General features: G+C 49.6%; 1 protein-coding gene across 1 annotated transcript; it reads left to right on the top strand.

Moving 5' to 3' along the window:
• Positions 1-51: 51 nt before the first annotated feature.
• Positions 52-26,485, top strand: LOC125630587 (carboxypeptidase A1-like). Its single transcript, XM_048836765.2, has 11 exons — positions 52-155; positions 11,575-11,656; positions 14,756-14,890; positions 15,532-15,630; positions 17,571-17,672; positions 18,965-19,066; positions 19,493-19,603; positions 20,507-20,597; positions 23,335-23,534; positions 24,705-24,789; positions 26,298-26,485. The coding sequence occupies exons 1-11, from the start codon at positions 52-54 to the stop codon at positions 26,483-26,485; spliced, it is 1,299 nt and encodes a 432-aa protein (XP_048692722.2).
• The last annotated feature ends 218 nt before the right edge of the window (positions 26,486-26,703 follow it).

Below are 26,703 nucleotides of genomic sequence, written 5' to 3'. Positions count from 1 at the left end.
CACATCCTGAGAGCCGAGCTGCGGCACAAGGTTACAGGAGCAGTATTTAAAATGCCTCCATCTCCCAGGGTGCATCCTACTCTGCTGAAAATGAAGGGGCTGTTGGTGTTTGCTGCTCTCCTGGCTGCTGCCTTCAGCAAGGAGACCTTTGTCGGGTAGGTAGATGGACATTTAACCTGCAGGGATCTTCCTCCTTGGATGGGTTTGAAGTTAACATGCGGCCTTGCAAGTTGATGTGACAGAGAAGTTAGTTAAAGGAGTAGTGTCAGGTCTTGGAGGTTTCAAACCCCACCCCACCTGTTCGGTGAGCTGCAGCTGGAAGGAGATTTGCTTCTTTTAGCAGAGACTGTGCTGCTTGTAATCTAAGCTGTGGAAAGTGAAAGATGGATCAGATGCTAATGGAAGAGAGTAGGGGTGAGCATCTGCAATGTGCATGTGAGCTCCCTAGAGGGAGCTCAGGAGGCAGCTGGAGAAGAAGGGACATTAGGTGAGGAGAAAAATCAAGTTTTTGCTTAAAGAGGGAATCCAGTTTAACCTCGTCAGTAGCTGTTATGAAGAAGCAACTCACAGTGCTCCTGCCACTGCGGGATGGTCTAGGGGTATCTGGTCCTGCCTCAGCTCAGGGGGCTGGACTAGATGTCCTCATGAGCGCCCTTCCTGCCCCACTTTGCTGTAATTTTATGAACTGCAGCTGTATTGAGTAGTGCTGTGGAGGGATATTGCAGGCGGGTGTCTGCTAGCTTCAGTCCAAGCACCACCGTATGCCCAGATATTGGGGTGACGGGTATCTTGTAAATGCCTGGGACAGACCCTTTAATACAGATACTAATGAATGAACTAGATTATACTGAGGGCAACTGATACTTTCAGTAGATCCTCATCTCAGGGAATGGCTGGCGACATATGAATGAAAGGAGACGAGCATTCTGTCCCAAGAAATGTTTGGAATGGAAGATGTTACAAGTATAGAAACATCAAATAACAGCCCTACCTAGCTCTTACGCAGCACCTTTCATCATCACAGGGCTTTACAGAGGAAGTCAGCAGCATTATCCCCATGTTAGTGATTGGGCAAGTGAAGCACAGGGAGTTGCCCCAGGTTAAACAGCAGCCCAGAGCCAGGACTAGAGACCAAGTCTCCTGAGTCTCAGTTCACCACTTTATCCACGAGGCTACATGCCACTATGATAAATGCCCATGCAACCCTTCTGCCTGTCAGAGTTGGCAGCAACAAGGGCCGGGTTCAGTACCTAGGGGTTCCATTCCAATAACACAATGCAAAACCGACTCGAGCCCCCACCCACTGACTTGGGACAAATATATACCACCCCCTCTGGGCGCCTCCAAGAGGCAATACTTCCCCTCTGGCAAGCACATAGTTTGAGTGTAACAAAAAGCCTTTTAATAACAGAGAGAAACAATGTGGCATTATGTTGGGGAAACACCACCAACAGGAGTCATAACACAACCCATGTCCTTTCCCTTTAGTTCTTGAGTCCAGCAACCCAAAATCACTCAAAGTCCCAAAAGTCCAACGACCCAAAAGTCTCTGTCCCTGGTCAGGGCAGCTCCAGAGTTCAAAAGTTTATCTGCAGAGTTTTACCTCCCAACCTGGGTGGAGATTGGGGGGGGGGGCTTTAAGGGGCACCTTACGTGGTCCAAAGCTGATGGCCCCACCTCTCCATGGGGCTCCGCTCTGCCAGCTGCCCCATGGGCTGCTCTAGGCCTCCAACAAGTTACTCTGCTCCACCAGCCGCTCCGCTCGCCATCCCACAAACTGCTCTGCTCCACCAGCCACTCCGCTCGCCATCCCACAAACTGCTCCACCATACATCTTCAGGCTCCCCCACCACTTAACACAACACTCAGTGATTTCAGCTCTTAGTAAGTTCAGCTCTTTGGTGAATTCAGCTTGTAGTAGGGGAGCCTCAGTGCTGGTGCACCATTAGCCCAAAGTGAATTCCACTCAGCAGCTTGTAACTAGACTCCTAATGGAATCAAAATTAGCTCTGATATTCCAGTGGAGAGAGAAGGAAGTGCAATTAGCATATAAGGCCCTCACCAGGGGGCCCATGCCACCAAGTATTAATACTTGTCCCCAGCCTCTCTCCATTCACAGAGTTTTGGAACCCATGTCCCTTGCCTAGCGAGTGCTACTTAGTTGATGGCGAGTCCCTCCATCATAACAAAAGGCCAAGTGCAGTTCCACTGTCCTTGATTCCCATAATCAGGGTAATAACAATTTATTCTTCCTGCCCCAATAACAGAGACACTGGGAATCCCACAGCAGCCAAAGTGAGCATTTGGGCAGCTATGGCCTCATTCTAGGCGGGGTGGGTGTGCCTATGCAAATGAGATCAGCCCCTGAAGTTCTTTTCCACAACTTGCCACACCTCACCACCAGATGTCAGGGTGGAGCTCATCCTGATTCTGCTTACACCATAGACACCGACTCGGTGTCTATAGACATAGACATGGGCTTGTTTAGTGTGCATGGGCTTGTTTAGTCTGAGAAGAGTGAGGGGGGATTTGATAGCAGCCTTCAGCTACCTGAAGCGGGGTTCCAAAGAGGATGGAGCTCAGCTCCTCCAGGATGGAGGATGGAGTGGTGGCAGATGACAGAACAAGGAGAAATGGTCTCAAGTTGCAGTCGGGGAGGTCTAGGTTGGATATTAGGAAACACTATTTCACTGGCTCTGTGGATGAGAGGAAAGCAGTGGACAGGTTGTTCCTTGACTTTAGCAAAGCTTTTGACATGGTCTCCCACAGTATTCTTGCCAGCAAGTTAAAGAAGTATGGGCTGGATGAATGGACTATAAGGTAGATAGAAAGCTGGCTAGATTCTCAGGCTCAACGGGTAGTGATCAATGGCTCCATGTCTAGTTGGCAGCCAGTATCAAGTGGAGTGCCCCAAGGGTCGGTCCTGGGCCGGTTTTGTTCAATATCTTCATAAATGATCTGGAGGATGGTGTGGATTGCACCCTCAGCAAGTTTGCAGATGACACTAAACTGGGAGGAGAGGTAGATACACTGGAGGGTAGGGATAGGATACAGAGGGACCTAGACAAATTGGAGGATTGGGCCAAAAGAAATCTGATGAGGTTCAACAAGGACAAGTTCAGGGTTCTGCACTTAGGACGGAAGAATCCCATGCACCGCTACAGACTAGGGACCGAATGGCTCAACAGCCGTTCTGCAGAAAAGGACCTAGGGGTTACAGTGGACGAGAAGTTGGATATGAGTCAGCAGTGTGCCGTTGTTGCCAAGAAGGCCAATGGCATTTTGGGATGTATAAGTAGGGCCATTGCCAGCAGATCGAGGGACGTGATCGTTCCCCTCTATTCGACATTGGTGAGGCCTCATCTGGAGTACTGTGTCCAGTTTTGGGCCCCACACTACAAGAAGGATGTAGGAAAATTGGAGAGAGTCCAGCAGAGGGCAACAAAAATGATTAGGGGACTGGAACACATGACTTATGAGGAGAGGCTGAGGGAACTGGGATTGTTTAGTACGCGGAAGAGAAGAATGAGGGGGGATTTGATAGCTGCTTTCAACTACCTGAAAGGGGGTTCCAAAGAGGATGGCTCTAGACTGTTCTCAGTGATAGCAGATGACAGAACAAGGAGTAATGGTCTCAAGTTGCAGTGGGGGAGGTTTAGGTTGGATATTAGGAAAAACTTTTTCACTAGGAGGGTGGTGAAACACTGGAATGTGTTACCTAGGGAGGTGGTGGAATCTCCTTCCTTAGAAGTTTTTAAGATCAGGCTTGACAAAGCCCAGGCTGGGATGATTTAGTTGGGGCTTGGTCCTGCTTTGAGCAGGGGGTTGGACTAGATGACCTCCTGAGGTCCCTTCCAACCCTGATATTCTATGATTCTATGAATAGGAGGGTGGTGAAGCACTGGAATGGTTTCCCTAGGGAGGTGGTGGAATTTCCATCCTTAGAGATTTTTAAGTCCCGGCTTGACAAAGCCCTGGCTGGGATGATTTAGTTGGGTTGGTCCTGCTTTGAGCAGGGGGGTGGACTAGATGACCTCCTGAGGTCTCTTCCAACCCTAATCTTCCTCTTCCCTGGCAACAAGAATGCAGTGAGAACCAGGCTGGCATTGGCTGGGCCTACTCCTGGGGGAATTCTGCGCCACTGCGCACGCACAGAATCCATGTTCCCTGCAGATTTCTTTGCTTCCCTGCAGAGGAAAGTTACCCTTCTGGTGCTGGGGCTAACTCTCTTTCAAGCAGCACTAACTCCTGCTGGCTAAGGAGGGCCTGGTGCCGTAGAGCATGGTGTGTCACCTGCCCTTCCCTCAACCCCTGATGGAAACCCCCTCCACATGGAGCCCCAGAGGAGGGAGGCCAACAGGGATGAGGGAGCTGGGGTTGGTGCCATAGGGTCAAAGTCTCCACCCCTGCATCCCAGGTAGGCGAGGGGTCTGAAGGGAATAGGAGCTGTGGACGCTCAGCTCCTCCAAGGGCAGGCCTGATGATGCCATGTAGCCCAGAGCGCAGGAGAGAGGGAGCTTGTCTGACGGGCAGAGGCACCATTTCAGATTTTGGTGGAGAGGGGCAACTTCAACCATGATTCCAGAGGCTATGGGCATTTGAAAACTCTAGTTTTTTTGCAGCTAGAAATTAGCTGACTGGAACACTGTATCTAATTCCTATATAAAGAAAGAAAATTAAATAAATATTAGACCACTCAGCTCTATTACTAAAATGTTCTGACAGCTTGTGTCAAGTCACTTAAGGCGGTGCTTTTCAATCCGTGGGGCGCGACCCACTACTGGTCGTGGCACGTAAGGCGCTGGGTCGCCTTGCTCTGGTCAGCCCTGTTGACTGGAACGTTAATTGTCCGGTCGGCGGTGCTGCCCGGCTAATGCAGGCTAGTGTCTACCTGTTCCGACTCCGCGCTGTGCCCTGGAAGCGGCCAGCCGCAGGCCCAGCTTCTAGGCAGGGGGCCACGGGGCTCCGGGCGCTGCCCTTGCCCCAAGCACCGGCTCTGAACTCCCAGACAATGGGAACTGGGGGGGATGGAGGGGAGCGGTGTCTGCCTAGGAGCCAGACCTGCTGCTGGCTGCTTCCGGGGCACAGCACGATCTGTGGTGCACCCCGGCTGCGCCGCTGACCGGGAGCCACCGGTGGTAAATCCGTGTCCATGCCCCAATCCCCTGCCCCAGCCCTGAGCCCCCCCCCAAATGTGGAACCCCTTCCTGCACCCCAACCTCTCATTCCCAGCCCCACCCCAGAGCCCTGCACCCCCCAGCCCAGAGCCCTGACCCCCTCCCGCACCCCAACCCCATGCCCCAGCCCTGAGCCCCACCAAACCCAGAGCCCCTTCCTGCACCCCAACTCCCTCATTCCCAGCCCCAGCCAAGAGCCCTGACCCCCTCCCACACCCCAACCCCCTGCCCCAGCCCTGAGTCCCCCCCCCAAGCCAGAGCCCCTCCTGTACCCCAAACCCCTCATCCCCAGCCCCACCCCAGAGCCCCTGACCCCCTCCTTCACCCCAAATCCCTGCCCCAGCCCTGAGCCCCACCAAACCCAGAGCCCCTTCCTGCACCCCAGACCCCTCATCCCCGGCCCCACCCCAGAGCCTGCACCCCCAGCCCAGAGCCCTGACCCTCTTCCTCACCCCAACCCCTTGCCCCAGCCCTGAGCCTCCCCAACCCAGAGCCCCTCCTGCACCCCAACCCCCTCATTCCCAGCCCCAGCCAAGAGCCCTGACCCCCTCCTGCACCCCAAACCCCTGCCCCGAGCCCCCCCAACCTGGAGCCCCCCCGGCACCCCTAGCCCTTCATCCCTGGCCCCACCCCAGAGCCTGCACCCCCAGCCCAGATCCCTGACCCCCTCCCACACTCCAACCCTCCCCAGCCCAGAACCCCCTCCCACACCCTGAACCGTCATTCCCAACCCCACCCCACAGCCCTCACCCCTGCACCCCAACCCTCGGCCCTATCCATGAGCCCCTCCCACACTCCAAACCCCTCATCCCCAGCTCCGTTGTGTCACGGGCATCAATAATTTCCTTCAACTGGGTCCCCAGGAAAAAAAGTTTGAAAACTACTGACTTAAGAGACACTGGTTAGGTTTAAAATGTTAATGTATATTCTTACTTTGCTACTAACCATTGAATACAACCATTGAAACAACTGTAGAAAATTCTAGATGACTTTCTATCACCTTTTCGCAGTTCACCAAGCTTGGAACAGATCATTTAACTGCTGGAAACATCGTGCTAGGGCAAGGCCCCGGGAGTTTATACTGCAGCTGCCTGGGGCGCTAGGGGGTGGTACCTCACTACAAATAATAGACCAGAAACTGATCTTAAACAGGAGTGAAACTGACATTTTCAGGTCACTTTCACAAGATTGCCAACCCCAAATATTCAAAAATCATGAATCAGGCTCACCAAAATTCATTAGATTGGCTTTAAAAATCATGACATTATGTAAAAATAATAGATTTTTATTTGACTTCTGCTCTTTGAGCCTGTAGGGGTACTGGGGTCATATTTGGGAGCTCTGTCTCCACAGCCACGAGGGGTAGAAACTTAATTCTTTTTAAGACTGAAGGCTGAAATCACCACATATTCACGTGACTCCAGGAGCTGGAGCTTTAAGGAAAACAATAATTATCATGAGCCTCATGACAAAATCATGAGAATTGGCAGCACTGCTTTCACTTCTGTGCAAAGGCTAATTACTCCCAAGTTCCACATTTCAAAGTGGAGAAAAAAAGTGGAGACTTCTGAGGTATATCAGGCCCACTGCAGGCAAGAAAGGAAAATAAACAGGCACAGGAGCTCTGGGCAGCTCTTCCTCGTGAAGAAAAGCTGGAGGGTCAAATCTTCTAGTCGTTAATTAAGCAAATTGCCATCAGCACCTCCACCCGTAGATATTAACATGTTCTCAATAACTATACACTTCAAATTTAGATATCTGAGCCATCTTACCCAGAACTACACATCTTAGATGCGTTGGCTCAGGGACTACGTTTTAGGGTGTATTCTGAACAGTTGGTGAATAATACAAATAATGACAATAATTGTCGACTTTATGGACTCTGTGGATGCAATTTCTGTTCATTGTTCTGGAACTGGCCTGGATACAGCTGAAACCCTAAGAGTTTGAGACATAGACACATCTGAGACTCATGTGAGACTTCCTCATTCCTTCCTTTTCTTGGACTCAGAACAAAAAATGACAAAACAAAATGGTTTTCAGTTAAAATTGCACAGTAGGTATATTGCTCTACAACCCAGTCTGGGGCAAAACCTGGCCTCCTTGGGGGCTAAGTGATCTCCTTTCAGCTGACTCTCATTCTCTTTCTTTCTTCATCCTTCCTGACATCCTTCCCAGTCACCTAGGACTGATTGCTGGAGTCTCAGAGAACTGCCCTCCTTGGTGTTGCTCCCATCTGTCAGAGTCCTCTTTGTTTGCAGCATGTAGCAGAGAGAGAGGCTGATCCAGTGGATAGGGAGCTAGTCCTTCAAGACCTGGATTCTACTCCTGCCATGGACTTCCTGTATGACCTCAGGCCAGTGCAGGCCCAGCCTTAGCGGTGAGCAGGCTGGGTGACTACCCAGGGCACTGTTCTAAGGGGGTGCACCTCCTCCCCTCACTGCTTTTCTTTGCAGCCACCGCTGCTCTGGTCCCCCACCTTGGAGCTGCTCCTGGCCAAGCTGCTCCCAGGAGCCCTGTCTGCTGACGTACATGACTATGATCGGTAAACATAAATGCCAAAATAATTAGAAAATGAAATTCCCATTCTTATAAAAGAGAAAAAACCCTTAATCATGTATATTAAAATTAAGTCAATACATTTCTGGTGGAGTGGAAAACAACAGACTAAAGTATTGTAGACAATGGCAGTAACACAGAGTGTGTCTGGTAGAGAAAGTAAGCAGATTTTAAGCAGATTTCATTTATTTTTATTTCTCTCTCCTAAAGAGAGTGTACAAAGTATCAAACGTGTGTTTCTGAGATCTGTGCTAAAGCTCCAGAACGGATGCCTCAAGGTTTGGGATTGGGAATATCTGGCTGTATTATCTCCTGATTCTTCTAAATTTACATATAAACTTAAAATATGGCTTTAATTGGTGTTTGTATATATAATTTCTTTCTTTACATGGGAATTAGATAGAGTGCTCATGTCAGCTAAATCCTTAATTATCTGCAAAAAACCAAACAATTCCCCACCCCAAACCTAGAGTTTTCAGGTGCCTCAGTAGCCCCTGGAATCACGGTTGAAGTTGCCCCCCATCCAAATCTGAAGTGGCGCCCCTGATGAGCCAGCAGCGCCAGAGGGCCGTGGGCTCTGGCAAGCTGCAGCCCCCGTGTGACAGCGCAAAGCCCTCCTTGAGCCACGTGCCGAGCACCCAGCCCCATGAGCCACAGCAGCAGCGCAGAACGAAGGGTGCCAATACACCATGTTCCAGGCCACCCACACTGCTGCTGGCGGTGGCAAGTCCTTCAGAGCTGGGCGCCCGGCCAACAGCCCCCCACCATAAGAGCACCCTGCCAGGGCTTCATTTGTGCGGGACTGAGCTCTGGCACTTCTTTCAATATAAATTAAGCACTGGAGGGAGGCAGCAGGGCCCAGAGGTGATGGGGGGTGGGGAGTCCAGGGGGGCCAGGTTACAAATACAAGTTTGCCCAGGGTGCCAGTTTCCCTAAGGCTGGCCCTGGTCCAGTGCCTTAGGGACAGAGTTTCAAAGATTTGTAGGCACCCAAAGGGGCAGCTAGGCATCTAGTGGGGTTTACAAAGCACCTAACCTCTAGGCGCTTTTGAAAATCCCACTAGGTGTCTAAATACCTTTGAAAATCTGGCTGTTAGTCTCTCTGTGCCTCAGTGCCCCATCTGTACAATGGGGATAACAGCCCTGCTCTACCTCAGAGGGGCTGGGAGGAGAAACAGATTAGACATTGTGAGGCAGCTCAAACACTATGGTGATGGGGCCACATCCGTACCACAGGTAGAGTGGGAACGTCTCTACACCGCTGCTAGCCCTTTCCTGGGTTTGGGCTCCCTCTTTTCTGAATGTAAACTTGGCTTATTACTGACCTTGGCACAAAAAGCAGGAGTGTGCTAATAAAGTCTGCGGATGACGCAAAGCTGGGAGGTATTGCAAGAACAGAGAAGGACCGGGCTATCATACAGGAAGATCTGGTTGACCTTGTAAACTGGAGTAATAATAATAGGATAAAATTTAATAGTGACAAGTGCAAGGTCATGCATTTAGGAATTAGTAACAAGAATTTTTGTTAAAAGCTGGGGACTCATCAGTTGGAATAACAGAGGAGGAGAAGGACCCTGGAGCATTGGTTGATGACAGGATGACTATGAGCCGTCAAAGTGATATGGCCGTGAAAAAAGCCAATGCGGTCTTGGGATGCATCAGGAGAGGTATTTCCAGTAGGGATAAAGAGGTGTTAGTACCATTATACAAGACAGTGATTAGACCTCACCTGGAATACTGTGCGTAGTTCTGGTCTCCCATGTTTAAGAAGGATGAATTCAAACTGGAACAGGTGCAGAGAAGGGCTACTAGGATGATCCGAGAAATGGAAAACCTGTCTTATGAAAGGAGACTCAAGGAGCTTGGCTTGTTTAGCCTAACCAAGAGAAGGCTGAGGGGTGATAGGATTGCTCTTCTATAAATATATCAGAGGGATAAATATCAGGGAGGAAGAGGAATTATTTAAGCTCAGTACCAATGTAGACACAAGAACAAATGGATATAAACTGGCCATCAGGAAGTTTAGACTTGAAATTAGACGAAGGTTTCTAACCAACAGAGGAGTGAAGTTCGGGAACAGCCTTCTAAGGGAAGCAGTAGGGGCAAAAGATATATCTGGCTTCAAGACTAAGCTTGATAAGTTTATGGAGGGGATGGTATGATGGGATAGCCTAATTTTGGCAATTAATTGAACTTTTACTATTAGCAGTAAATATGCCCAATGGCCTATGATGGGATGTTAGATGCGATGGGATCTGAGTTACATTCTGCACACGTGTGGGGGAAAATTAGAGGGCACACTGCTGCTGCGTCAGGCCCCTATATCGTTCAGAAGGGGTCTCTGGACTCCCCACTGGGACGCGGTCCCCATTCACTGGGTTTCTCATGGCTGGCTGAATGTCCTGTTGTCAGGTGTGCGTTTTAATCCCGGGATGTGAGCAATAGCTACAGGACCAGAGGACGGACCAGTCCGGATCTGACCCAAGGTCCATCCAATCCAGAATCCCATCCCTGACAGTGGCAGATGCTTCAGAGGAAGGTGTAGGCGCCCCCACAATTGCAGACGTGGGATAATCTGCCCCTTGCACCCCAGGTTTCATCCTGGTCTCTAAAGCTGTGTCTACACAGCCCGTGGCAGCTGAGGAGACAGACTTGTGGGGCTCGCATGTCTGCTCTACAAACAGCTGTGGAGGTGTTGCAGCTTGGGCTGGAGCCTGGGCTCTGACGCCTAGGAAGGGGGAGGGCTTTTGAGCCCACAGTCACAACTAAAAAGCATTGTTTGCACAGCAGCTGTGTTTTTAGAGTGATCATGCGAGCCCTAGTCTGGTGACCCAGGCCAGGAAGCTTGCTGCTGTGGGCTGTGTAGACATACCTTAATAATTAAGGATTGGCTTAAGCCATGAAGCTTGAGGTGTCCCAACCGTTCATAGCTTGTGTTTCAGAGCAGCAGCTGTGTTAGTCTGTATTCGCAAAAAGAAAAGGAGGACTTTTCTTATTTGAGCATAAGCTTTCGTGAGCTACAGCTCACTTCATCGGATGCATAAATGCATCCAGTGAAGTGAGCTGTAGCTCACGAAAGCTTATGCTTAAATAGCTTGTGTTGTCATTAATTATAACTCTGGGTGTTCTTGGTATCCGTAGGAATGTGGGTTTGTTATGCGAGGGTGTAACTCTTGCTGGTGCAGTCAAGGGGAGCCTCTCCCTTTGTAGCCCAACCAGACATCAATGGGTTTACCTGTGAGACTACTCCCGTGTAACGTCCCAGTGTCGTTTAGTTTGCTGCTGGTGGTGTATTAAGAGCCCAAACTAGATGATCTGGTCCCGCCTCGCCTTTAACTCTATGACTCTATTGTCTCTGGAGTTACCGGCAGTAGGGTCTTACTGCTAGAGCTTGTTCCTGCTTGGGCATGACTCTATTTCCTTCTATAGCTTGGCCAATACCAAGCACGCCCATGGCACTCAATGAATGACTAATGCTACTGCATGGTCCATATGATAAGGCATAGAGCTGAGATTCAAGATACCTGGGTGCTAGTCCTGGCTTGGCCACTGAATTCCTTTCTGACCCTGGGCAAGTCCTCTCCTGTCCAGCGTCCCCGTCTGTAAAATGGGAGTCATGGCACTTACCTGCCTTTGTAAAGTGCTTTGTGATCTGAGGATGGGAAGTCACACACGAGAGCCGAATAGTACGATACCTAATGATGTCCGTTGCATTGACCGTATTCTAACATCCCAACCGAATGGGTGTGTGAATCCCTCGGCGTTCAATCGCTTTGTCCAGCCTCACTTCCTTCAGACTCTCCTCCACGATCCCCAGTAACTTCTCTCCTTCTGCCCAGGAACCAGGTGCTCCGTATCTTCGTTGCCAATGAAGCAGATGTGGAGAAGGTGAAGGAGCTGGAGGAGCTGCAGGAGCTGCAGGTAACGGGAAGGCACAGATCAGCCGTGTCTGAGACCTCTGTTGATAAGGGCACCAGATTAACAGCCCTGAGGCCAGGAGGATGCTAATGAACCCTAGAACTGGTCCCACATGGGCCCATAGTAATATGGCTCAACCCTGGCCAGGTGGGACCATCTCTAGAGGATTTCAATCTCCAGGGCCATCCAGCTCTTGACCTCTGCTGAGACTGCCAAGAAAGGGGAACAATTTGTGCCTCGTGCGATGGTGCTTTGGTACCATACGGCTTCATTAACTCTTCAACGGGTGCACCAACAACACTGAAGATGTTAATTGTACCATGGGAACAGACCTCCTCCATCTCTTTGTAGGGATTTACCCTGTATGGGTGTCAGGTTTCTTTCCTTCCACTTGTCTCTCCTGTCCTGTCTCCCCATCTGTCTGTGAACAGCAAGCCCATGAGATGGTAGGTCCGTTCTGCTCACTGGGTGCTTAGGCACTTGGGTGCTTTAGGTGTCTGTATTTCTCTCTCTGACCATCACTATTTGTTCCTTTAACTTCCAAATGGAACAATTGCCTCCCAAAAGGCTTAAAAGCTGCCTCCCCATGGCCCTCAGCAGCTTCCCCTGCTTGGGAGCTGCCCAGAGTTTGGAACATTACAGTTCAGCCCTGGAGAGATCTCTGTATCAGGCATAACCCAACAGATGCTGCTATGCCTCTCCGGCTCTCCCATGCTGTGTACCAAGCAGAGAGAGGAGTTTAGTTTGCTTTTCATGCACCACTGGGGGCTGATCCCATATTCCCCCAGCTCCTCCTTTGCCTCCCCACACTCCTTTCCACCTCTCCATTATGAGGGGGCTGCAGCGGTGAGGGAAACCCCAGGATTCCCAGGCCGGAGCAGAGAGGATAAAGTTAAAAAACACTCCATGAGCCTGTGCTAGGTAGGAAAACATCCTCTGCCCCCTGTCCCTCACGGTCAAGAGGCAGCAGGAGTCTGTTACCACCAGTAGTAAGGGGATGCTTTCCTGATGCTGCTGGACGTGATGGCTGTCTCTAGCCCCAAGCCTGACTCACCCAGCCCGCACTGCCTCGTGCCACCACACAGGGTCTCCTCGAGGCTTGGCCTAAGCTAAGCCGTTAGGAAGGGACTGTCAGTGGGGCCGAGCTCCCTTCAGCTCGCTTCAGGGTCCAGCGTGGCTCTTAATGCTAGATTTGACATCCCACCATAATGCATTCGGGGCCAGCGGATGACTCTCAGGGGAGGTGAGATGAAGAAGAAAACAGATCGGGGGTGGGCGGAGGGGTGAGTGGGGGTGCCGGGCCAATCAGCACATAAAATCTGTGCCACACATTTGCTAAGAAACCCAAACCTGGTCTCATGGCAAGCTGGGCCCTAGGTCTTAAAGACACAATACAAGTAGCTCTTAATGACTAGCTAGCCTAGAATGCCCCAGGCCTGAGTTAGCGCTCACTTAGACCAATGTAAGTCCATTAACTGCAGTGGTTTGCATGGTGGGAGAGGAGCGTCAGACCCTTGGGTTCATGGGAAGGGTTGCTGAGACTTAAAAGCCTTTGAGTGAACTTGGAGGCAGTTGATGATTTCAGTGCAAAGCAAAGGGAAACTAGTCCATTCCAGCTGAGCTCTGCTTTGAATTTCTGGGTGAACCTCAGGGTGTGCAACCCCCACATGGATTTAATCTAGAGACGGGATCAGAGCCAGAAAAATGTCTCATGTCCAACCATAGAGCAGAAGTTTTTGGAGCTGGGGCTCCGGTGTGGCCCATTATAAAGGGAGGGGCATGTTAGAAATTGGAATCCATCACTAGGTTCAGATTTCAAACACGCCCCCCCAAAAAGGTTTGAGATCTGTGACGGGACCCCCGGCGTACAACTTGAAACTGGGGTACTGCTCTGCCCCCTTAACTCTCCAGCCTGGGCTGCCTCTCGGGATGCTTTGCTAGTGCCAAGCAGCAAACCCCTCCAGGTGCTGTTATCACTCTGCACACCAGCATGTGGAGCCCTGCACCCAGCTCCTGGAGATCGTGGGAATGCTCCCAGAGCCACTCAGGAAACTTCCCTGAGTCACAGCAATCTCCCTGGTGTGGTCTTGTGCAACTGAGTAAGAGAGTTGAGCAGTCCCCATTGTACCACGGTCATTGCATTGTAAATCCCTTGATTACAACTCCCCTGCTGACTACTGGTCCCTGAGTACGCTCCGGGAAGGGATTTGCCTCCCTTGTATGTCACTAGCCAACTGACAACATATTTCAGTAGCAACCATACAGCAAAATCTCATACCCGGATACACACTAACCGCTAGACATATGCAGAACGGTGGGTTTCAGCAGATCATGACTTCATACGATATCTTCCATGACGTGCTTCATATAAAATATGTCACAGTGATATGGCTGGGGTGGAGATGGGGGTTCCAGGGTGCTGCTTTGAGGTACAGAGTGCCACAAGATCCCAATCCTAATCAAAACTGAGACAAAAGTTTGCAACTAAAATGGCTAAATTTTACTAAAGCACATGTCTCTCACTTAGGGATAATATTTGCCATTCACCTCTTAATACCTCTCTTCATCTCTGGAGGCACCTATTAAGCTTGCTCAGCCCTTATGATAACTCCATCTCACCTCAAGAGTGAACCAATTCCTTCCCCTACCTTTCCAGAGCTAAAACCCTTACACAACTATTAGAAATATTTGGACCCGTCAGCCAGCCAGGGGTGCTTTCAGTGCACTGCAGGGGTATTTAGCTGCATGGAATCCGGAGAAGTTTCCCCAGTGTAATTCAACAAGGGGCAATTCCTGAAGCCCCTGGCTGGCTGATGGGTCCAAATATTTCTAACACTGTTGAGGGTTATTTGTTTTGTCTTTGTTCAAAAAAGAACTCGATAAGTTCATGGAGGACAGGTCCCGCAATGGCTATTAGTCAAGATGGGCAGGGAGGGTGTCCCTAGCCTCTGTTTGCCAGAAGCTGGGAATGAGCGGCAGGGAATGGATCACTTGATGATTCCCTGTTCTGCACCTGGCATTGGCTATTGTCGGAAGACAGGATACTGGGCTAGATGGAACTTTGGTCTGACCCAGTATGGTCATTCTTATGTTCTTTGACAGCTGGATTTCTGGCGGGGACCTGGAGGCCAAGACGTTCCTACAGATGTACGAGTTCCCTTTGCCAGCCTTCAAGCCGTCAAAATCTTCCTAGAGTCCAGTGGAATTCGCTATTCCATCCTGATAGATGATCTACAGGTGAGTGCTGGATGTGCAGAGGACTAGATGCTCTGCAGAGGGGGCTGGATCAGGAAACCAGAGATATTGCATGAAACTCACTGTGACCCTATGAGTTATCTGGATAACTGACGGGCCAAAGTCTCCTCCTAAGTTACACCAGCTCGGCTCCTTTGTGTTTGAGAATACAAAGCCAAGTTCTGCCCTCTATTGGATCCATACTTTCAATTCCACAGAAGGCAATAGCGTTGCATGGGCATGTAAGTGAGAGAAGGTTTTGGCCCATCGTTTTTAAGAGCCTGATGGTGAATCAGGAAAATAACAAGTGAATTTGATCAAGAGCTAAATTCAGCTGAGCCTAATTGAAATTTCCCAGGCAAACTGGAGAGCTCATTCCGTTGAAACTCTGCTCGCAGGATAAACCCTCATTGGATGATCTGATCCTGAGAGCAAAGAATCGGACTGAATAGAAACTGAGAAAGGGTTTGGCCCAATAGTTGTAACTCATAGTCAAAGCTCAGCCATTTACAGGGGGAAACAGGTGCAAGGAAATGAAAGGCACATTCTCCTCGGTATAATCAGTGCTCTGTCTTCTTCTGCTCTTCGTGATGCCTTCGCATGTCTAGTCTTTCCTAACAGATTCTTCTCCCTGCCTCTTCCAGACGCTGGTGGATGAGGAACAGACTCAGATGATCCGTCAGCATTTCATGCCCCAATCTGTGGAGACTTTTAACTATGCCTCTTACCACACTCTGGATGAGGTAACAGCCGGTGCTCACCCATTGACGTGTGACCCACCAGGGTCTGAGAGGAGCATTTGTGGAAGGCCAAGTTAGGAGAATATGAGACAGGCTTTCACCATTGAATAGACCACATGCACCCTCTCCACTTAGGGCTCCACACAAAGCAAAGACCATGGGTGGGCACACAATTTGCATTGTGGCAAAGATGCATTTTGGAATTGCTCTCTCTGCTGTGTTGTGGTGCTGGGACACTTTGGAGGCTGATTTTAAAGGCTCCAAACTGGCTGTGATAGGTTCCCCCAGGGTGCCACCTGGAACTGGGGTACCACTGAGGCCCCTGACCCACCAGCCTGGGCTCCCTCTCACACTGTACTGCTGTGACAAGCTGCAAAGCCGTCCAAACTTGCACTTTCATCAGCATTCACACAGGTAGGAACACGGCCAGCTGGAGTTACACGCAGGCTCTCTAATCACCAGCTTCTCAGCCTGGGACCCCAGAGCAGTACTGTCCTGCCCTGGTCAAATTTGGCCAGTATATGGGTTTAATACCCGGTCCGCCTCCCCCTCAATGTGAAGAGGACAGTGCACACTTGTGGTAACCAAGCAGAGATTTTCCCCAAGCACTCCAGTCAAAGCTCACTGACTTAGATTAAAACAAAAACAAGTTTATTAACTACAAAAGATAGGTTTAAAGTGATTATAAGGGGTAGCAAACAGCAGATTACCTAGCAAATAAACAAAAAAGCAAACTATGCTTAATATACTAGATAGACTGGATATGAATTAGCAGATTCTCACCCTAAGAGATGATACAAGCAGGCTGCAGACCCTTAAGGGGCAAGCTGCACTTGCTTTACAGCTTGGAATTCCCAGGTCTTTCATGCATAGGCTAGAAATCCTTTTAGCCTGGGTCCAGCACTTCCCCCAGTTCAGCCTTTGTTCCTCAGGTGTTTCCATGAGTCTTCTTGGGTGGGGAGTGAAGAACAACAGATGATGTCACTCCCTGCCTTATATAGCTTTTGCATATTGCGGGAACCCTTTGTTCCAAAGCTGGTTTCCAGACCAGTCTGTGGAAAACTACTGACATCCCAAGATGGAGTCCAGCATCATGTGGCCTGGTTACATGTCCCTGTAGAGTCATAGTAGCCATTACTTACAGGCTGTCTGTAGCGTTCTCAGGAAGGCTCACCAGATGGGATAAGCTTTTCCTGAGGCTTACTGTTTTCCCGAATAGTTCATTGCCCTGAATAGGGCCTTCCCAACCAGCTATCTAGACTGAAAGCATCTTATCTAGTGGGGCACTACCCAGGTGTAACTATATCTGAAATACAGAAACATAGTCAATATTCATAACTTCAGATACAAAAATGATACATGCATACAAATAGGATAATCATAATCAGCAAATCATATCTTTTTCAATGACATATCACATGACCTGTCTTGCATAAAATGCATCATAATTATGCCATAATCATATCATTAATAATATCACTATGAAGAATACAGGGTGCAGTGTCACACAGACCTCTAATTTTTCACCCACACTTCATTGCATTTTCTATGCAAAAACAAAAAGAAAAGCTATGCTCTGGCCCATATCATCTGAGACTTTCAAGTGAGTAAGGCAGTCGGATACACAACAGCAGTGGACAACACAAGGAGGAGCAAATGAAAGTCCCCATTCAAAGATTTCATCAAGCAGTTTAGTTAGGAAGGTCTTCTCCTGGGCCGCTGTATACAAATGGCGAATGTTTGTGTTTAAAGTTTGGTAAAGGGAAGATAAGGATTGGTTAGCCCCTCCCCAAGCCCTCCACCATGTCATGGATCAGAAAGCACTCGCGCCAAACTAGAAAATAGTCCCAGGGGTTATCTGAAGCAAAGGGAGTGTGGGGACCACAAAGGTGTATGCCAATCTGCTGTTTAGACCTAATTCCAGCATCCTCTTTATACGCCAGATCTACAACTTCATGGACTTATTGGTCGCTGCAAATCCAAACCTGGTCAGCAAAATTCAGATCGGGAACAGTTACGAGGGCCGCCCTCTCTACGTCCTGAAGGTAAAGTCACAGGGGATGGCCACGGGGCCTGATTCGGCTCTCACACCGACTTCTCGTTGATGTACCTCCATTACCCTCAGTGGAGTAACTCCTGATTTATATCAGGGGAGAAAAGAATCAGCCCACATACTCTGTGTAAACGCACAAGTGCAAACCCTACTTTCTGTTGCACTAGTATAAATCAGCAGTAATGTCAGTGGAGTTACCCTGGTGAAAACCTGGTGCAAGCTCTAGGATAATCAAGCTTCCTGTTAATAAACCTCTGCCATTGCTAGTTAGCAAAGAGGCATTTACTTCCTAAATACCACCACAGAGATTCAGCAGAGCATATTTACCCCTCTCTTGCTCGGTCCCCTGCCAGCTAGTCTTTCCTGGGGAATATTTTAATTGCTTTCAACACCCTATCTGAGTTCTGGTGGACAGAGTTTGCCCCATGATGGACTCTTCTATTATCTTCCGTGGGGCCAAGTCAAGCTTTGGCTAGTGGCCTTCCAGGAGAACTTAGGGAATGGTATAGGTGATTCCCTAGATATGAGATTTTTCCTGCAAAAATTTAGACATTTTACTTTGGAAATATCTGAGTTTTGGTCAAAAAAACCTAAAAATTTAGGCCAAAACTGGATGCTTTTTGTTAAAATTTCCTTTTTGTCAGAAAACCCATTTTCTGTTGAAAAATTTTGATAGAAATTTTTCTGCCTGGTGTGTGACTCAGTTCTTCCGCCTGAAACAGTGTTAAGCCAATGTCCTGGCATGACATAGAGTGCGCTGTGCTGCTGGAGATGCCATCTTTTGGATGAGATGTAAAGCTGTGGTCCTGACCCCATATGGTCATTAAAGATTCCCGCAACGCGTTTTGCAGCAGTACAGTTAGTAACCCTAGTGCTGTGGCTAAATTCCAACCTGGGTAATTAGTACATTCTGCTGACTTAAATTCCCCCAAAATTGTTTGCTTCCTTTCATAAACCACAGTCTAGTGCTTTAGCCATGTTCCACCCCAGAGGTAGCTGCATTTCAGGGATGAGTGAAGAAATATACAATACAATGTATCTATCAAGTGCCATAAGGTCTGGTCATTGTGGATGATGGCTCCTCTGGGACTATATGAGCTCCCTGTTCCTAAGCATGATGTCATTTAAAAAGGGGGAGGGAGATCTCTGAAGCTCGGAGACATCTGGCATGGCATTGACTCCCTGAGGGGTCACCTGAGCAGCATTCCAATCCGTGGTACTAAAGGATGGATGAGCTGCACTGCAGAAAATCAACCCCCCCTGCATCTCTGCTTTTCCATGCAGTTCAGCACTAGAGGAACCAAGCGCCCAGCTATTTGGATCGACACCGGCATCCACTCTCGGGAGTGGGTCACTCAGGCCAGCGGAGTCTGGTTTGCGAAGAAGGTACTGCCTGCAGTTTCAGCAGAGAATGGCACATTCCAGGATGAGGGGTGAAGAGAGACCCGGGACCCCACTAGCTGGGATGTGCTTGACCTAGAAGCAGCAGCAAGCTCACCTGACATAGTCACGACAGCTAGGAGCTGGTGAAGTCGGTGATGCTACTTCTGTGTGTGGGTTGGGCCCTGATGAAGGCAGGAATTGTGCACAGAGGCCAGAAATAAGCTCCCTGCTTCCTTGAAACAGGCCCCCAAAATTGTGGGTTTCAAGCCTTGCCGCTGGCGAGGGATAATGGGCCACGTTCTCAGCTGGTGTAAAGTGACAGCTAATTGACACAGGCTGTGGCTCTGGCCCTATGCGCATAACGAAGCAGAATGACTGATGTGTCTGGGTCTCAGGGCGGCTTTTCCTCACTTGTGCCTCCCTGTTCAGATTGTTGATAGTTACGGCAAAGACCCTTCTCTCACCTCCATCCTGGACAACCTGGACATCTTCCTGGAAATCGTTACCAACCCCGATGGCTTTGCTTTCACCCACACCAAGGTATTTCTCCTTGGCCTCCTTAGCCAGCCTTTATGACAGCGATCAGATCTCTGGCTCAGGACTTCCAGGCAACAAACTCTTGAGCGGGGGGGTGGGGGGGCTGGATGGGGAGTGGAAGGAGGTGTCTCTGCAGCTTGGTGAGCCGTGTATTGGGTCCTGATACTCTACTGCTTCAGTGCTATGTAATGGGAGCCATTTCTACCCACCCGGCACATTGGGCAATGCCCACACAACGGTGAAAGGCCACGGAGAATCACTGGAGGCCTTAGCGCTTGCTTCAGTCTTAACAGGGAAGAACTTGCTATGTGGGTTAGAGGCTCCATCAGACCTTGCTGGGTCAGGAAATTGACCTATATTTGCTCTGAGCTATAAGAAGGCAAGTACACCCAAGAGAAGTTAAGGGAGGCCTGATCTATCCAGATTGTAGGCACTTGAGTCTCCATAGCATTACTGTTTGATATCTGTATTACAGCAGAGATACCAACCAAGATCAGGATACCAACGTGGTAGGTGCTGTACATCCACATAGTGAGAGATGGAGCCTGCACCAAAGAGTTGGCCAAGACAGGCAAAGGGTGGGAGTGGAGAGAGAGGGAGAATTATTTGCCCAAGGTGAACCAGCAAATCAATAGCAGAATCTAGAATAGAATCCAAAGATTCCTGAGTCCCTGTCTAACTCCCTATCTCCTAGGCCTCACTGCTTTCCTCACACCTTTATATTGGTGTAACTGCATTGACTTCAGTGGATTCACTCCAGTGTACGCAAGAGGAGACTTGGGCCCCTAGAGAACAGACTTTCTCCCCACCAGCACCGCATGACCCATCAGCCCTAGGAGACACTAGTCTCACTCCGCCCTGTGGAAAGGGCGGCACCCTGATAAATGATTCTCCCCTCTGTCCCAGAACCGCATGTGGCGTAAGACCCGGTCCATCAACTCTGGGTCGGCCTGCATCGGCGTGGATCCCAACAGGAACTGGGATGCGGGTTTCGGAGGTACGGTTTTCCTTTAACCTCTCCTTGGGGGAATTTACGTGGACTCCCCTGGGCCCAGAGAGGGAGCGAGCGAAGGGCCTGGCAGTGCTATTCACAGCCGGTTAATGGGAAGAGCTGGGTTTTATCCTGTGCTGGCCCCTACAGCAAAGCAGCATCTTCTATTGCTTTGGAGTGACTCCAGCACCAGCCCACCCGTGTGTATCCACTCTCCTCCACGGCAAGGAGAGGCAGGGGGAGCCTGGGCCTTAAGGGGCAAGCACAGGGGGAGGGTGATCAACAGAAAAGTGGGGGTCGTTGGGGGCATTGCCACAGAATCTTGTTCCCAGGGGAGAGCCAGGAAGAACCTGAAGGGAACTGAGCATGTGGCCTAATCCATGTCCCCCTCTGCCAATCTCGCCTGGCGTGCTTTAGCCCACCTCGAAGTGGGAAAGGGGAGTTCAGACTAGGGTTGCCAACTAATCGCACAAAACTGAACAGTCTTTCTCCGCCCCTTCTCCAAGGTCCCACCCCTACTCACTCCATCCAGGCCCCGTCACTCACTCTCCCCCACCCTCACACACTTTCACTGGGCTGGGGCAGGGGGCTGGGATGCAGGAAGGAATGGGGCAGGATATGAGGGGTTTGGGGTGCAGGAGGGGGCTCAGGGATGGGGCAGGGGTTTGGGGTGTAGGAGGGGCTGGGGGCTCTGGCTGGGAGTAGGGGCTATGGGGTGGGGCTGGGGATGAAGGGTTTGGAGGGCTGGAGGGAGCTCAGGGCTGGGACAGGGGGTTGGGGTGTGGGAGGAGGTGCAGGGTAAGGACTCCAGGAGAGAGTTTGGGGTGCAGGAGGGGGCTCAGGGCTGGGGCACGGGGTTGGGGTGCAGGAAGGGATGCGGACTCTGGGTGGCACTTAATTCAGGCGGCTCCCAGAAGCAGCCGGCATGTCCAGCTCTGAGGCGGAGGGGCCTGGGGGCTCTGCATGCTGCCCACGCCCAGAGGCACAGCCCCCACAGCTCCCGTTGGCCGTAGTTCCCAGACAATGGGAGCTGCGGAGCCAGCACTCAGGATGGGGGCAGCACGCAGCGCCCCTGTGGCCACCTCTGTGCCTAGGAGCCAGACGCACCGGATGCTTCCGGGAGCCTTGCAGAGCCAGGGCAGGCAGGGAGCCTGCCTTAGCCCTGCTGTGCCACCAACCAGACTTTTAGCAGCCTGGTCAGCGGTGTCGACGGGAGCTGCCAGGGTCCCTTTTCGACCAGGCATTCTGGTCAAAAACTGGACACCTGGCAACCCTAGTTCAGACTCCATGGCCCATTCAGTCCTTGGCCTCTGGTTTGCCAATGGGGATGGAGAGGAACTAGTGACAATAGTGATGTGAAAACCTGGCTGCTAGAGACTGGGAGGAGACCCCGAACTTCATTCCACCTAGGCTACCAAACAGCCAGTAGCTGCAAAGAGCTTTAATTTGTGCTAGCTAGAGCTGGAAAACTCCCTACCCCCCATTACTGACCCTCTGAGCCACCATGTTTCTGAAGCAAAGATACCCTCCTGTTATGCCAATAAAATAAAAACTAGCAGGATCTTATTAAAGGGACAAGGCAAAATGCCACATTTATTGTAAATATAATAATAAAAAGAAGAAATATATATAAAACTCACACTGTTGTATTGTTACTTATTCCTTACTTAGCTATATATATATATATTCATTCATTCATTCATACCAGTTCTGCATAGGGGTTATAGTTACCAGCCTAGAAGTTGCTCGTGACAGAATACTGGCCAGGTATCCTGTACACGAGAGTGGAGCTGAGTCCGTGTCAGATGCGCATCCGATGCTCCTGAAGGGTAGTGGAAGAACTGGAGACTCAAAGTTCTCAGTCCTTAGTGTCTATTTTTCATGGGAATTTCTTCCTATGCCAGTCCATGGTATTTGCTTTGTCATATTGTTAGTCATGACGGCTCCAGGACGGCTGTCAGGTGCTCATCAGCTTTCTTCATCCTTTGAATTGGTCGGGTGGATCCCAGTTTGCCCTCCGGGGAGTTCTCTGGTTGTTTCCACCTGGCGTCTTCTTCGGCCAATTGATATCAAATTCCTAGGCTGCCACCGATTATTCAAAACCCACCATTCATTCACATACATTCTTTACTTTAATAAGAACACATTTCTTATTTCACCGAGTATTGTTATTTATTTGAGACTCCCTGTCTCTTAACATTCCTTCGGTATTAACTTTCTTTTAACATACAAAGGCGTTATTTATTTGAGACTCCCCGTTTTTTAACATTCCTGATACAAACTATAGAGGGTGGGAGTCTCTATGTGACATTTCTATGAGCGCCGCTCCAATTAGCGGCTCTTCATGGGTGTTACAAAAAAAACCTTGTCAATCTCCATCACAAAATATCCGTTTGCAAAGTAGAGCCAATTGAACATAACCATTGGAGAAAGTAACGTTGAGTGGTTTACGTTTATAAGCGTCAATCTCAATAACAAGTGAGAAAAAGTATCAATTCAGAGAAAGTAGAGTCAATTAACGGCTTGCAAGGTTCTTAGAGTTAACTGACGGTTTGCAAGCTTTAATCCAGACACCGGCAGCAGTTATGGGGAATTGTAAATCAATATTGCAGATTTACAATTATGTCAAATAGGAGAATTACAAATGTTATAAACTGGAGTTGCAAATCAATATTGCAGATTTACAATTATTATAAACAGAATCACAAATATTAAGAATATGCCTACACTCCTCCCTCTGCAGGGTCCGGGGCTAGCAGCAACCCCTGTTCTGAGACTTACCGTGGCCCTTATGCCAACTCGGAGCGTGAGGTGAAAGCCATCGTGGACTTTGTGAAGAGCCATGGGAACATCAAAACCTTCATCTCTATCCATAGCTACAGCCAGCTCCTCTTGTATCCCTATGGCTACACCAAAACCCGGGCCCCTGATTACCAGGAACTGGTAGGGTCTTCCTCACACCCTCAGGGTGAGGTGGCTGCCGGGGGTATCATCTTTCAAAGTGGGGCCAGAACGATATGAAGACTGTGTGGTCACTCAGCCGCAGGGCCGGCCTGAACCCCTGCAACCCAGCTGTGGATTTTCTCCCCGCATGGGTTTCTCCTCTGCAACCACATCCCCTTTTCTGCTCTCGCACATTTTTGGTCCAAAGGCCTCTTTGCTCTCCCTCTGTGGCTGCGTTGCAACCAGCATAAATGGGTTTGGGGCTCAGAGGAGCCAGTTGCAAATCATAGAATATCAGGAAGGGACCTCAGGAGGTCGTCTAGTCCAACCCCCTGCTCAAAGCAGGACCAATCCCCAACTAAATCACATGGCTGACTCAGCAGAATTTAGGGCACCTGGCTGGTGCCTGCAACGACCCAGCTAGGCTGGTGAGAGGGGGGCATTCAAAGGGGTGAGTTGAAGGAAGAGCCTAGGGAACGATGGAGGACAGGCAACAAATCCCATTTTCCCATAAGGCAGAAGACACCTGTAATGCACTGGCTCAGCATGTGCCATCAATAGCGCCCTCTAGTGGCTGAAGCCCAGGGAGGGTAAGAGCCTGGCTACTGTTGCAAGCAAACAGAGATCCTCCTTTAGCTCAAGTAGCAGGTGCCTCTGTTCTGCTTTGGAGCCAAAGGTTGTAGGCCCCACTGAAGTGGCGCACGTATGATTTAGTTGACCTTCTCTCTCAGGTGGGGCACTAGGTGACATTGTCTGCCTGATACAAGCACTGAAACGTCAGCCAAACCAGAACTCAGTGTTCAAACAGCGTCATAATCTGCTGTCTCTATTGGGCAGAAGGAAGAGTGCCCAGTATCCCAAGGAGGGAGGGAAACATAGGGAGAGGAAAGAAAGGGAGCTCCTGCAATGCCATAATACTGGGGTGATGGGCAAGCAGGAGCAAGTTCTGCAGGGCAGATCCACTCAGCCCCAGTCAGTTGTATATTCCCAACAATGCTCTGCTTTATTTTTCCAGCCTTTGCATCTCTTCCCCCTGGAAAGATGCAACAAGCTCCCAACTTCCCCCACACCCCGCTCCAGTCTGGCATCTTGCCCCAGCTCCCTCTGAGCACAGACACCACTCACATCCATCATCTAACTCATTTTTCTCCCCTTTGCATTTTTCTCCAGGATAATATTGCGAAAGCTGCAGTCGCTGCCCTGTCTTCCCTCTATGACACTCAATACAGATACGGCAGCATCATCACAACCATCTGTAAGTTACTGGGGATGACCTGGTCCCTTTAGCCATGGTGGGTGCGGGAGGAACCAGACAGCTTAGTCACTCTACTGGAAAGTACAACCACCGTGAGAACCTTTTCCTAGGCCAGACATGCCAGGAAGCCAGTCCCTACTGTCCAGCTACTAGGAACATTGCCACTCACATATCAGACCATTGGTCTCTCAAGCCCCTGTAAAGTCCAAGGACATCCTCGTCAAATACCTGACCAGGACCTCAGAACAACTTTAAAAAATGCTGCCCTAGTGAATCCATCCTAGTTTTCATACTAAGCCCAGTGCATGCTGGGTTAGGATTTTGGGGGCTCAATCAATGCTGTGTGAACATGGTAATGTACTGGCGGTATGATGGGCATCATCACTCAGGCAGTGTTTGTACTTTGGTACAGCCACCCCACAGAGGCGGCATCTTGCCTTCAACAGAGGGCAATAAGTGGTACTTCAAAGTAGGGCAACCTGATCTTCATAAGGCGTCTGGCCAATGGTGCAGTGTGTGTGAGAGCGCCCCTGTTTGACCACTGCAGTAAGAGTCTTAAAAAGCCTTGAAGGATTCATAGATGAAGGCCAGAAGGGACCATCCATTGTAGTCATCTAGTCTGACCTCTGCATCAACAGATCGCTGCTAGAATTTCACTTAGGACCTGTCTTTACTACCAAACTACATCGGTGCAGCTACATGGTGAAGACACACCGTGTTGATGGGAGAGCGCTCTCCTGTTAACGTAATTACTCCACCTCAACGAAAGGCAGAAGCTTTTCGGCAGGAGATGCTCTCCCAACAACATTGTGCAGTGCAGACACCACTTTAAGTCGATGTAACTTGTGTTGCTCAGGGGGGTAAGCAGTAGTGTAGCTAAGCCCTGAGTGACTTCTGCATCCAGCCTATATCTTTCGGTTGAGCTAGAACACATCTTTGAAAAAAAAAAAAAAGGACACATCCAATCTCTCCATTATTTCCATCGCTAAATCAAATCCACCACATCCCTAGGTAAGTTTGAAGTCTGATTTCTCCACTTTAAATGTCACGTTCTGGCCAGGGATGTGGGCTGGAGAAACCCACATGCTTCATCAGTGAGGAGAGTGGAACTTGGGCTTTCCCCACTCTTTGTAGCCTCTGTAATTTATTCTTTGAGCGATGTGCCTGTGCCACAAGGCTCAGATCGAAAACATCCTGCTGTTCACAAAACTTGCATTGGGTTTTTAGATCAGCTCATTATCTAAGGACCAGCAGCAAAGTTTAAACCCCCTTCCCCAAAATTTGGTAGCCAGAGGGTGATGTAGGCCCCTACCTCTTGTTTTATTCATTTGGTGTAAGTAACTGAGAGCCAAACACTCACCCTTTGTTGCAAGGACCTATGCAACAATTTGCTGGTTGTATTTTTCGGCAGTGACATTTAAATGACCTTATAACTGGCCCCTTCTCTCTGCACCCATTACTAATGCTAGCCATCATTTTTCCCTTTTGGATGGGTTTCCTGAATCTAGATCAAGCCAGCGGTGGAACCATTGACTGGACTTATAACCAGGGCATTAAATACTCCTTCACTTTTGAACTGCGGGACAGAGGGCGTTATGGGTTCTTACTGCCTGCCAACCAGATCATCCCTACTGCCGAGGAGACATGGCTGGCACTGATGACCATCATGGAGTACACACGTGACCATCCCTATTAAAACAGGACAGACTGTGAGCTCAGTTCACTTCTCTGGAGGAATCCAGTGAGTGATTCAACTAGCCAAAAACAACTAAATAAAAAAATTGAATGAATGAAGAGTATGTTATTTTTGCGTCCTGGTTTAGATAACTTTAACGGATTCACTTCAAGTCCACCCCAAAATCTCTCCAAAGCAAAGCAAACACCTTCTTTTCCTTATGCAGTGGCCTGCACAAG

Source organism: Caretta caretta, chromosome 1 (assembly GCF_965140235.1).
Source record: "Caretta caretta isolate rCarCar2 chromosome 1, rCarCar1.hap1, whole genome shotgun sequence".
Lineage (NCBI taxonomy): Eukaryota > Metazoa > Chordata > Testudines > Cheloniidae > Caretta > Caretta caretta.
Note: the sequence above shows the minus strand (reverse complement) of the source record. Positions and strands in the feature narration are given on the sequence as shown.

Bases quoted from the DNA above. Each gene is read 5' to 3' on its own strand.
- LOC125630587 (XM_048836765.2), top strand. From the start codon at position 52: ATGCCTCCATCTCCCAGGGTGCATCCTACTCTGCTGAAAATGAAGGGG. The intron at 11,657-14,755 runs GTAACGGGAAGG...GTTCTTTGACAG, and splicing joins AGGAGCTGCAGGAGCTGCAG to CTGGATTTCTGGCGGGGACC. The intron at 14,891-15,531 runs GTGAGTGCTGGA...TGCCTCTTCCAG, and splicing joins TCCTGATAGATGATCTACAG to ACGCTGGTGGATGAGGAACA.